The sequence below is a fragment of the Phalaenopsis equestris genome, unplaced genomic scaffold (genome assembly GCF_001263595.1).
Source record: "Phalaenopsis equestris unplaced genomic scaffold, ASM126359v1 Scaffold000770, whole genome shotgun sequence".
Lineage (NCBI taxonomy): Eukaryota > Viridiplantae > Streptophyta > Magnoliopsida > Asparagales > Orchidaceae > Phalaenopsis > Phalaenopsis equestris.
This window is the reverse complement of record NW_018165210.1, coordinates 294,978-307,101: the sequence shown is the minus strand read 5'-3', so window position 1 is coordinate 307,101 and position 12,124 is coordinate 294,978. Positions and strand designations below refer to the sequence as shown.

General features: G+C 40.2%; 1 protein-coding gene across 2 annotated transcripts; it reads left to right on the top strand.

Moving 5' to 3' along the window:
- Positions 1-7,203: 7,203 nt before the first annotated feature.
- On the top strand, positions 7,204-11,306 carry LOC110031120 (splicing factor 3B subunit 1). Of its 2 annotated transcripts, none has more exons than XM_020734178.1 (2): positions 7,204-7,283; positions 7,370-11,306. In XM_020734178.1, the coding sequence occupies exon 2, from the start codon at positions 7,407-7,409 to the stop codon at positions 11,220-11,222; it is 3,816 nt and encodes a 1,271-aa protein (XP_020589837.1). In that variant the 5' UTR covers positions 7,204-7,283; positions 7,370-7,406; the 3' UTR covers positions 11,223-11,306. The 2 variants fall into 2 exon arrangements, with proteins under 2 accessions (XP_020589837.1, XP_020589838.1); XM_020734179.1 differs by having other exon boundaries at positions 7,219-7,283; positions 7,395-11,306.
- Positions 11,307-12,124: the final 818 nt, after the last annotated feature.

Genomic DNA, 12,124 nt, shown 5'->3' with positions numbered 1-12,124 from the left:
TATATATAGTTTAGTGTGTGTGCGTGAGCTCGCAGTCGCGTCTACCCAATGTAAAAATGTATACATAAGGATTATTTATATATAGCAATCAATGTTATATAATAATAACAACAAAAACTCTTTATCCCACTATATGAGGTGGTAAACATGAATTCTTTTTCTCCATTATTTAATTCTAAAAATTAAGATCGTTTTTATTCAACATGCTCAAGTCTTTTTAGGTCTACATCTACCATTCTTATGATAAGTCAAATCTAGAACATCTACTCTCCATTTGAGGTGACCCTCTAATCTTGTTTGCCACTGGAGCTACTCCAAGCCTTTCACGAATATATTCAGTTTACATTTTTTTCTCACAACAGGAAAGCAATCGATCAGTGTTAGTATTATTAGCATCAGAAAATTTTTTTATGCAAACTTTAGCATCGAATTTGTGATTGTCTTACGTTGAAACATGTTAGGGACGTGAAAAATATTTGCAATGACCTTTGCGCCAATAATGTGTCGATGCAAACAATTTATAACGAACTATGCATCGACAAACTGTCAACATAATATAATTACTTATGAGCATCGATAGTTTAGATGGTATGGCGACACACTACTATGGCGGCACACTACCTTATTTGTGTCGCCAATAACTAACGTAAATCTGACTCACACATGATAAAACTTTAATCCCACGCGATTGAGCCTCATTCATGCTCTCACTGTTAGATTGGGTTAGGGCTCCAGAGACACATGATACATTTCTTCTCCACTGTGCGTCTAACATGTTATGGGTGTTTGCACCGAATTCACGACTCTGACGGTCATTCCACCTCTCGAACCTTAGGTAAACTTTTATTCCCTATTTTGGGTCTTTTTTTTTTCCCTTCATTATTTTTCTTGATTTTAGTTTTTTTTAATGTAAAAATTAATGTTTTGGTGTAATACATAAGAATAGTATGGTCTGTATGTAAAAATTGATGTTTAGGTCTTAGATATGTAATACACAAGAAATGTGTGGTTTGTATGAAAAAATTCAAGTATGATGTTAGACATGTAATACATAAGAATTATGTGGTTTGTATGTAAAATTAAAGTATAGGTGTTATATTTATATGTAATACATAAGATTTGTGTGATATGTATGAAAAAATTGAAATGTAGTGTTAGATATGTTATACGTAAGAATTGAGTGGAACATGTAAACATTGAAGTTTAGGTGTTAGACATGTAATACATATGAATTGAGTGAAATGTGTAAACATTGAAGTTCGGGTGTTAGATATATAATACATAGAGAGTTTTGTAATTTGTATGAAAAATAGATGTTTAGGGATAGATATTTAATACATAAGAATTGAGTAGGTTGTGTGTAAAAAATGATGTTTAGGTGTTAAAATGTAATACATACGAATTGAGTGGAATGCGTATACAAATTGAAGTTTTGGCGCTTGATATGTAATACGTAAGATGTGTTGGTTTGTATGAAAAAATTGAAGTTTAGGGTGAGATATGCAATCCATAAAAATTGAGTGGATTGTATTTTAAAAAAATAAGATTTAGGTGTTAAATATGCAACACATATGAATTAAGTGGACGCAATGGAGAAAAATGATTCATGTAGCTGACCCCACGTAGTGGAATTACGGCTTTATTGTTGTTGTATGTAAGAAATTGAAGTTCGGGCTTTAGATATGTAATGCATAAGGTGTGGTTTGCATGAAAAATTCAAGTTATGGGGTTAGATATGTAATACATAAGAATTGTGTGGATCGTACGTAAAAAATTACGTTTTGATGTACAATTTGTAATACATAAAAATTGAGTGGAATGCATGTAATGATTGAAGTTTAGAAATTAGATATGTAATATATATGAATTTAGTGAAATGTAGGCAAGAAATTGAAGTCTAGGTTGTAGATACTTAATGCATAAGAGTTGTGTGGGTTGTATGTAAAAAAATTGTAGTTTGGTGTAAGATATGTAATACATGAGAATTGAGTGGAATGGATATAAAAATTGAAGTTTTGAGTTAGATATGTAATACAAATGAATTGAGTGGAATGCATGTAAAAATTAAAGGTCCGATTGTAGATTTGTAATGCATAAAAATATGTCCTTTGTATGTAAAAATTGAAGTTTATTTGTTAGACATGTTTGTTGAACTTCCTTTTGTGAGCGTCCACCCGCTCATCTGCACATAGCCCCCATACCTAGGTTATGTTTACTTGGGCCTCATCAGGATAAGACCAAACCCCCAAGCCCTGGTTGAGTTGGTTTAGGGTTTTGGCTTGAAGAAAGGCCCAAGTTGACCACTCATGGAGAGAGTATGCACTGGGTTAAATTCGTGGGACTTTTCGTTCTCTACGCTTAAACAACATTTTTTGGTCCCCTCTGTCATGGGGGTGAAATCACCGGTGCAAACATGAGGTTAGAATGATCCCTCATCAGGATAAGACCAAACCCCCAAGCCCTGGTTGGGTTGGTTTAGGGTTTTGGCTTGACGAGAGGCCCAAGTTGACCCCTCATGAGGAGAGTATGCATTGGGTTAAATTCGTGGGACTTTCCGTTCTCTACGCTTAAACAACATTTTTTTCTCCCATCTGTCATGGGGGTGAAATCACCGGCGCAAACGTGAGGTTAGAATGATTCTGACATTTGGATTTGTGCAAGAAACGAAAACAATAGGTTTTTCTCATAAGATTCGAGGAGGAAACACAAAGGCTCCTAATCCTATGTGATTTCCTATAGTAAATCAAAATCTTAGCCTAATTTCTCTAATATCCAGACTTAGGGGGCTCTAGGAATGAAAATCACAAGGGATTAATGAATTTTACCTTCGTGAAGGTTAACCAAAGCATTTCTTCTCGTAGGAAGAAGCTCTCCTTATTGGAGAGAGTGACGACACGACCAGATTTGCCTTCTCCAAAGCTGTGAGGATGCTTTCCTCGTCAATTAATCGACATATCACCGAAGATGAGAAGAAGCTCTCCTTATTGGAGAGAGTGACGACACGACTAGATTTGCCTTCTCCAAAGCTGTGAGGAAGCTTTCCTCGTCAACTAATCGACATATCACCGAAGATGAGAAAGATGATGGGATTCCTTCCTTTAAGTGGTGATGAAGCTCTCCTCACTGGAGAGAATGAGGAATTTGCTGGAGCTTACCTTCCCCAAAGCAATGAAGAAGCTTTTGTTGGCCCACCAGAATGTCACCAGAGACAAGGAAGACGACCAGAAAAATGGAAGGAAAGATGGATAAAATAGAGAAGAACATCTTGCCTTGGCTTTTCCTTGAGAAAGAAGATGAATCCCTCAAGAAATCTCCTTGGAAGCTCCTTGAAACCTTCACTCGATCCGTGCTCTCCTCCTTAACAAATGACAACTGATTGATTGCAAATTGGTCAGCCTCCCTTGGTTAATTATTGCCCTAGGGAAGGAACTGAGGATCACAAGCCACTTCCTTCATTTGGCATCGGCCTAGAATGGTCCCTGTGCCATTTTTGGGTGAAGAACCAGGTAAAGGTGGGGTGGATCACCAGTCATGACTGCCTCGCTGGTGAGAATCTGAGATTGGTGGGGTAGACCGCCATTCATGGCTATCTCAATGGCAGGAATCCGAGGACCAGATGTCAAAATCTCAAAAGAAGTTTTGGCGGTGTGGTCAAACCGCATTCGAACATGGTCATGACATTGCTCAAAGTGTTTTAGATAGAGGCCCAGCATGACCATGACTGAGACCCAACGTAATTGCGACGCACACTCTGTCTAGGCTGCGTGGCAACGCCACTTCCGGGTGTGGTCACGCTAGTCAATAAAACTGGGTGCCTATTGAGATTTGGGTGTGGTCACGCCTATATTGCGACTAATTATGTCGTAGTCTCTGTTTGGCTGGCATGATCACACCACCTTTGGGCATGGTCATGTCGACCACAACCCTTTTGTGTTCTTCAGGGAGGTCTCGACATGGTCATGCCTGGTTTAGACGTGGTCATGCCTGAATCAAGCATGGTCTCGTTTGGACCCTAAACAACATGGGTTTCCAGAAAAGCTCGTTAAGGGGGTTCCGAGCCTCGATAGGCTGGTAGGATAGGGGCAAAATGCAAAGTTTATCAAAGAAGGTTCGATGTGAAATAGGCACCTCCAATCTCGAACTGGGTCATATGTTTCATTTTCGTTGTATTTTCCTTTTTTGAGCTTGACTTGTTGCCAAAAAGTTAGACCAAATTTTACTCTCATAATCCTTAATTTAAACTCCAAACAAAGCAAAGTTTGTCAAAATTCAAATCTAGACTCAAAATCGTCAAAAAAAAATAATTTTTCCGTCAAAATTCAAAACAAAACATATTTTAAGTCTAAAACAAAAATGAAATTTTAAAATCAAGACAAAACAAATTTTCTCTCCAAAGCTTAAAAGGTGCAAAGTTCGAAACTTAAAAAAAAACATTAAAACAAAATCCATATAAGTTTCAAAAGAATGCCCACTTAACAAGAAAATTTTGTTAATTTCAGTATTCATGCTAAAATTATAAAGCATAGGATTCTACTGACGTTCAGAAATCTTCAAATGACAGAAATGATGTCGCCGCCAAGGCTAATTTTCTCGTTCATTAGAGGGCTCAACTTGCCCAATGACAAGGTTTCTAGCCATCAAGGCTCGATGATGAAATTTGGAACTGGCTTCGACGAGGTCAAAATGTTATTCGGTAAGGCACCTTATGTCATTCTGAAATCAGCTGCCCCATGGGTGGAAGAGCTTGCGGCTGAGTTTGACTTGAAGAGTAAACAAGAGTTCCCTAAACTCAAGAAGTCCAAGTTTAGAGGAACTCATGCTAAGGTTGTTGTTCCTGCTACCACCAACTCAGTCGTTTCAGCAGAGAAGAGATTTATCACCACAACTGCCATAGGATTTACCATTATTGCACCTGTCATCCCTCTATCAGTTAAGGGAAAAGAGGTTCTGTGTAAGGAGGATTCAGTTGATGCTTTTGCCCCTCCATCTCTAGTATTTAAGATTGGGTTTAGTTTGAAATATGTACAACCGACCCGGACGCAAAGGAGAAAATGTAACTGGAAGATCTTGAAGGCCACGAGGGCACATGCTGTGAAGTTGGTTCTCACCAAGGCACCTCCTCTTCCGGAAGAAGCAATATTGCCTGAGACCTCACCTCTCCTCAGAGGGAGTAGGTTTCACTCATTATCCGTCACTTCTGGAGAAGTGGGTATTTACAAAAATGCTGCCACGTTACCACCGCCATCTCTCCATAATGTTTAGGGTAAGAAGAAGGAGAAATCTACACACCTGCTCGGATCTGCTCAGTTTTCAAAAGATTGGCCAAGAAAGAACAATGTTTTGTTGTCAAGATATTGGAGAGAATGGAATGTGATATGTCACCACTGATGAAGGCTGAGATTTTAAAGAAAGACAAGCATGCTAGACAGTTTCTCAAGTCAAAAGAAGTGTCATCGTCTCGCATTTTAGCCAAGTGTCGCTAGGGAGACCATAATTACTATTGCCACTGTCACTGATACCGTTACCGCTTCCTCAAAGCCCGCAGAACGCAGACCAGTCAAGTCTAGTCTTGGATCGAGAGCGCCACCTGCCACCGTGTATGAAGAACCCTCAAGGACGGGCAATGACAAGAGGTTTTTTACCACAGTATATGGTCTGCATGTTAGGGGACACCTTCTCACCATACCGATAACATCAACAAGACACTCCGTCTCAAAGCATCAGTACCGAAGGTGAAAAGGTGGAGACCTAGGGTCGTCAGACTGATACTTTCTGAAGAGCCTGATGACCAATGGATTCAAAGTCTGACACTCCGATTGTCACACATGCGCTAGAACTCGATACTTAGAGAGATGTTTACCAGGAACCCCGACTAACCTAAAGAGGATCAGAGGAAAGTCAATCAAGGTTGCATTGGAAAAGCTTAGGGCTGACATTATAGAGTTGTCCAAAGAGCAAGGAAGAGTTATCGATGACGAAGATTATGACCTGTCAGATTGTATGGAAGAAGAATTTGAGAGAGAAGCTATGAAATTTTTATTGCAAGCACCAAAAACCAAAACAAATCTCATAAAAAAGATACTCTTTAACCTTATAATAACTTTGCAAGAAAGGTTACACCTTAACCTTATAAAAATTAATAAAAAGTACCCTATGGAACAAACACTAGCAAGTAGGCAAAATAGTTAGGACACCAATAGATCTATGTGGACAATTATCTTACTGAGTTGATGGAATTAATCACTGGCCTCAAAGGATGTGGATGAGTAGCATCATAAGTAGACTTCTAGATGAGGTGAGTGACACCTTGAGACAGACAAATGAGTCTAACCCTGATTTATGTTAAATAGCCACATGTTGAGTTTATAACGATCTTGGCTATGGTCAAACATGGATTGAAATATGCTTTTATACACATGATCCTTTAAAGTCAACTTTGGGTGTTAAGACTATCTATAAAAATAATTATATATTTGTTGTAAAAAATTCAAATTAGTAAAAAATTATTGTTATAAATATATTTTTTTCTCTTTTTTAAAAAATGCATAATTATTTTTTATTGCTACTAAAGTTCCATAAATTTGATTAGGAAAATTTAGGAAAATGTAAATACATACCATTGAAAAGTAGAAGTTTTCCCTAAAGCTTTCTTTTCCCCTTGCATAAAGTTCCCTTCGGGTCCTTCAATCAAGAGCCGGCAAAAAGGGCACAACCGTTATAGTAGGCATCAAAGGACATCAAAATTTGATTGAAGTTTAAAATTGGAGAGGCCTTCAAAATTTGAGTGAAATTCACGATCAGGTTCGATAAAGAAGAGAAATAAATGATGGCATGGAATTTACCAGAGTGCAGAGCCATGTGATGAATGGGAGACGGGCAACGAGGGCTTCGTTTGAAAAGATGAGGTAGCTCCGTTCAGTTGGAGAGAATACAGACGCCTAAAAAATTTATCGTTTCAGATCACAACTGACTCCACCAATTTGTCGAGTACAGTTTAAAGAAATTGACCCAATTAAAATTGATGTTGTAGACGTTATATAAGTAAATAATAAATAATTAACTGATATGCATGTAAATCCCCAAAAATTTACATAATATTGAGATTAAAAATGAAGTCGGTTTATGGTAAGATTGTGATGGAGATGGACGGCTGAGATTAACCCATTTAATTCCAATACCAAGCCTAAAATGCCGCATTTCTCGCCGACGACTGATTTCCCTGTAAACCGGCAAGCTCGCCTCGACTCCTCTTCGGCATCTTCCCAAAAGCCCAAACTTTCGAGGTAAGTTCTCCACAGTCGGAAACCCTAGTTATCATCTTCGTTTATGTTCTGTTTTCTGGACTAAGAATCTCCCTGTCGCACTCCAGATTCCTCAAGCTTGTGATCCATTAGGTTTAGCAGAAGATGGAAATAGATCGAGAGAACATCGATAATGAGATCAAAAGGGCGCAGGAGGAGCGGCGGAATATGGAGAACTTAGCTCCTCTAGCCTCCGTCACTTTTGATTCCGACCTCTACGAGGAAAATCGGTTCGAGGGCTACGCTCGATCCATTGCTGTAAACGAGGACGATGATGAAGCGGATGGGGACGCTTCGCTTCTTGGTCGCCGCCGCATGCCCACCTACACGGCTCCGAAGTCGCTGATTGATGTTCCTCGAGCAGATGGGGACGACGATTCCGGATTCAAGAAGCCCTCCCGCATTATCGACCGTGAAGATGAGTATCGCCGCCGACGACTCGATCGTATCATCTCCCCTGCACGTAATGACCCTTTCGCATCAGGTGAGGCTACTCCTGATCCATCTGTTCGTACTTACGCTGATGTAATGAGAGAACAAGCCCTTCAACGCCAGAAGGAGGAGTTGCTGAAAGCGGCGGCCAAGAAACATGAAGAGGAGAAGAACAGCAAGGCTGCTGCAGCTGAGGCTCCTCCACCTGCTGCTGCTCAGAAGAGGAGGAACAGGTGGGATCAGTCGCAGGATTCTGACAGTTCTTCTGTTGTAAAGAAGGTGAAAGCAAGTTCTGATTGGGATGCCCCAGATTCAACTCCTGGCATCGGGAGATGGGATGCTACTCCAACTCCTGGGAGAGTTGGGGATGCAACCCCTTCGATCTCTAGGCGGAACAGGTGGGATGAGACTCCGACTCCTGGACGGCTTGCTGATTCTGATGCTACTCCAGCAGCTGCCACCCCTGGTGCAACTCCAGCTGGGATGACTTGGGATGCTACGCCGAAGCTTGGTGGGCTGGCTACCCCTACTCCCAAACGGCAAAGATCAAGATGGGACGAGACTCCGGCTACCATGGGGAGTGTCACTCCGATGCCTGGTGCTGCAACTCCTGCTGCAGCGTTTACTCCTGGTGTCACTCCCATTGGTGGGGTTGACTTGGCAACCCCAACTCCTGGAGCTATCAACCTTCGGGGACCTATGACGCCAGAGCAGTATAATTTGCTAAGGTGGGAGAGGGATATTGAGGAGAGGAACAGACCTTTGACTGATGAAGAACTTGATGCCATGTTTCCTCAAGAGGGTTACAAGATCCTTGAACCACCAGCTTCTTATGTTCCCATCAGAACTCCTGCAAGGAAGCTTCTTGCTACTCCAACTCCACTTGGTACACCACTTTATGCAATCCCTGAAGAGAACCGGGGGCAGCAGTTTGATGTCCCGAAGGAAGCACCTGGTGGGTTGCCATTCATGAAGCCAGAGGATTATCAGTACTTTGGGGCTCTTTTGAATGAGGAGGAAGAGGAGGAACTGTCACCGGAGGAGCAAAAGGAGAGGAAAATAATGAAGCTTTTGCTAAAGGTGAAGAATGGTACTCCTCCACAAAGGAAAACAGCATTGAGGCAACTCACTGATAAGGCTAGGGAATTTGGAGCAGGTCCTCTCTTCAATAAAATCCTGCCTTTGCTCATGCAACCTACGCTTGAAGACCAAGAGAGGCATCTCTTGGTGAAGGTTATTGATAGGGTGTTGTACAAGTTGGATGAGTTGGTTCGCCCCTTTGTGCACAAGATCCTTGTGGTTATTGAGCCTTTACTAATTGATGAGGACTATTATGCTCGTGTTGAGGGAAGGGAGATCATTTCTAATCTAAGCAAAGCAGCTGGTTTGGCTACAATGATTGCAGCAATGAGGCCTGATATTGATAACATAGATGAATATGTGAGGAATACAACTGCAAGGGCTTTCAGTGTGGTGGCTTCCGCTTTGGGAATTCCTGCTCTTCTACCTTTTCTGAAGGCTGTCTGCCAAAGTAAAAAGTCTTGGCAAGCACGACACACTGGTATAAAAATTGTGCAACAGATTGCAATTCTCATGGGATGTGCTGTTCTTCCACACCTAAGGTCTCTGGTTGAAATCATTGAACATGGGCTTAGTGATGAGAATCAGAAGGTCAGAACAATTACTGCCCTATCTCTTGCAGCTTTGGCAGAAGCGGCTGCTCCTTATGGTATTGAAAGTTTTGATTCAGTTCTAAAGCCACTTTGGAAGGGTATTCGTTCACACCGTGGGAAGGTGCTAGCAGCCTTTTTGAAGGCAATTGGCTTCATTATTCCCCTTATGGATGCACTTTATGCAAGTTACTACACGAAGGAAGTCATGGTCATTCTTATTCGTGAGTTCCAATCCCCTGATGAAGAAATGAAGAAGATTGTGCTGAAAGTTGTTAAGCAATGTGTAAGTACTGAAGGTGTTGAACCTGATTACATACGAAATGATATTCTTCCAGAGTTCTTCAGAAATTTTTGGGTTAGGAGGATGGCCCTGGATCGAAGAAACTACAAGCAGCTTGTGGATACTACTGTTGAAATTGCAAATAAGGTTGGTGTGGCAGATATTGTTGGAAGGATAGTGGAAGACCTTAAGGATGAGAGTGAGCCCTATCGGAGAATGGTTATGGAAACCATTGAGAAAGTGGTATCCAATTTGGGTGCTTCTGATATTGATGCCCGTCTGGAAGAGCTTCTTATTGATGGGATACTTTATGCATTCCAAGAACAGACCAGTGATGATGCAAATGTCATGCTTAATGGATTTGGTGCAGTCGTGAATGCTCTTGGTCAGAGAGTGAAGCCTTACCTTCCTCAAATCTGTGGAACAATCAAATGGAGATTGAATAACAAGAGCGCAAAAGTGAGGCAGCAAGCAGCTGACCTTATTTCACGGATTGCAGTTGTCATGAAACAGTGTCATGAAGAGCAGTTGATGGGCCATTTAGGTGTTGTTTTATATGAGTATCTTGGAGAAGAATACCCTGAGGTTTTAGGTTCTATTTTGGGAGCACTAAAGGCAATAGTTAATGTTATAGGTATGACCAAGATGACTCCTCCCATCAAAGACCTGCTTCCTCGGCTGACTCCTATTCTGAAGAACAGACATGAAAAGGTTCAGGAGAACTGTATTGATCTTGTTGGCAGAATTGCTGATCGCGGCGCTGAGTTTGTTCCTGCTAGAGAGTGGATGAGGATATGTTTTGAGCTGCTTGATATGCTGAAGGCTCATAAGAAAGGCATCAGGAGAGCTACAGTGAACACATTTGGGTACATTGCAAAAGCTATTGGACCACAGGACGTTTTGGCAACTTTATTAAACAATTTGAAAGTGCAAGAGCGTCAAAATCGTGTTTGCACAACAGTTGCAATTGCTATAGTTGCTGAAACCTGCTCCCCATTCACTGTTCTCCCTGCCCTTATGAATGAATACCGTGTGCCAGAATTGAATGTACAAAATGGAGTCTTAAAATCTCTTTCCTTTCTTTTTGAGTACATTGGAGAGATGGGAAAGGATTACATTTATGCAGTGACACCATTACTGGAAGATGCTTTGATGGATAGGGATCTGGTTCATAGACAAACTGCTGCTTCAGCTGTAAAGCACATGGCATTGGGTGTTGCTGGTTTGGGTTGTGAGGATGCATTGGTCCATCTGATGAACTATGTGTGGCCTAATATATTTGAAACTTCTCCACATGTCATAAATGCTGTAATGGAGGCTATTGAAGGAATGAGAGTTGCCTTAGGAGCTGCAGTCGTCCTGAACTATTGCCTCCAAGGCTTGTTCCATCCAGCAAGGAAGGTCCGTGAGGTATACTGGAAGATTTACAACTCACTTTATATTGGAGCTCAGGATACACTTGTTGCTGCTTACCCAGTGCTGGCGGATGAGGAGAATAACATCTATAGCAGGCCCGAGTTGATGATGTTCGTATGACACCTTAAGCTTGCATAGGGGCGCTTTTACTTGAGATGAACTTTGTTCTAACTGTTTGCTTATATAAATGGAGTTTGTTAAAAAGTTCTAACTGTTTGCTTATATAAATGGAGTTTGTTAAAAAAAAATTTTTTTTCTGCCACATACTCTTTAATTTATCATTAAGTGTGTTTGAACAAATCTTCAAGTCTAGTAAGTTAGCTTTAGTTTTATGGTTCAATGTTAAGTTGGTGTTTGAGCTCTATAGATCAGAATCTTCAGATAAATATAAAACGATATTTCTTGTATATTTCGTATTTTCTAATAGATCTATAACCTCTACTTGCTATCTTTTCCAATTTGCTGTGTTTGTTACAGTTTAGCTCCATTTGGCCTAATTTCATTTTTTGATCTCTGCTGGTTGGCTTTGATATATTATTATTTCTTTTCTGTTTAGGATGCTTATCATTTGAAACTTTTGAATATGTTCACTTTTACTAATTAATTAATGGTCAATTTTGTCATCAGCATTATCATTTGCCTCATTCTAGCTATTTGTGCTGCCTTATGAATTTTGCAGTTTTATTTTCCTTCTGAGTGTTCATGTGGTTTTTCATTCCAATTTTTTTCTGTAAATTTATCTGCTCATTAATGAGTTTATTCCTAGCACTCAAGCCAATTTCACCATCTTATCATTAATGTATGCTACTTGTATGCTTTAATATCTGTAATCTTTACTTTTGTTTACATTCATTATAACATTCTTATGTTTGCCGCACTTAGTTTGGTTATCAGTGACATTCAGTTACTCAAATTTGAATCCATTTAACATTGTGAGCTAAATTGAAGTTCTCAAATTGATACAGGACCCTTTTTAATTAAAGGTTCAAATATAATTAAGCATTTCTTTCCTAACTTATGAT

Excerpts from the sequence above, each read along its gene's own strand:
- LOC110031120 (XM_020734178.1), top strand. The coding sequence starts at position 7,407 with ATGGAAATAGATCGAGAGAACATCGATAATGAGATCAAAAGGGCGCAG.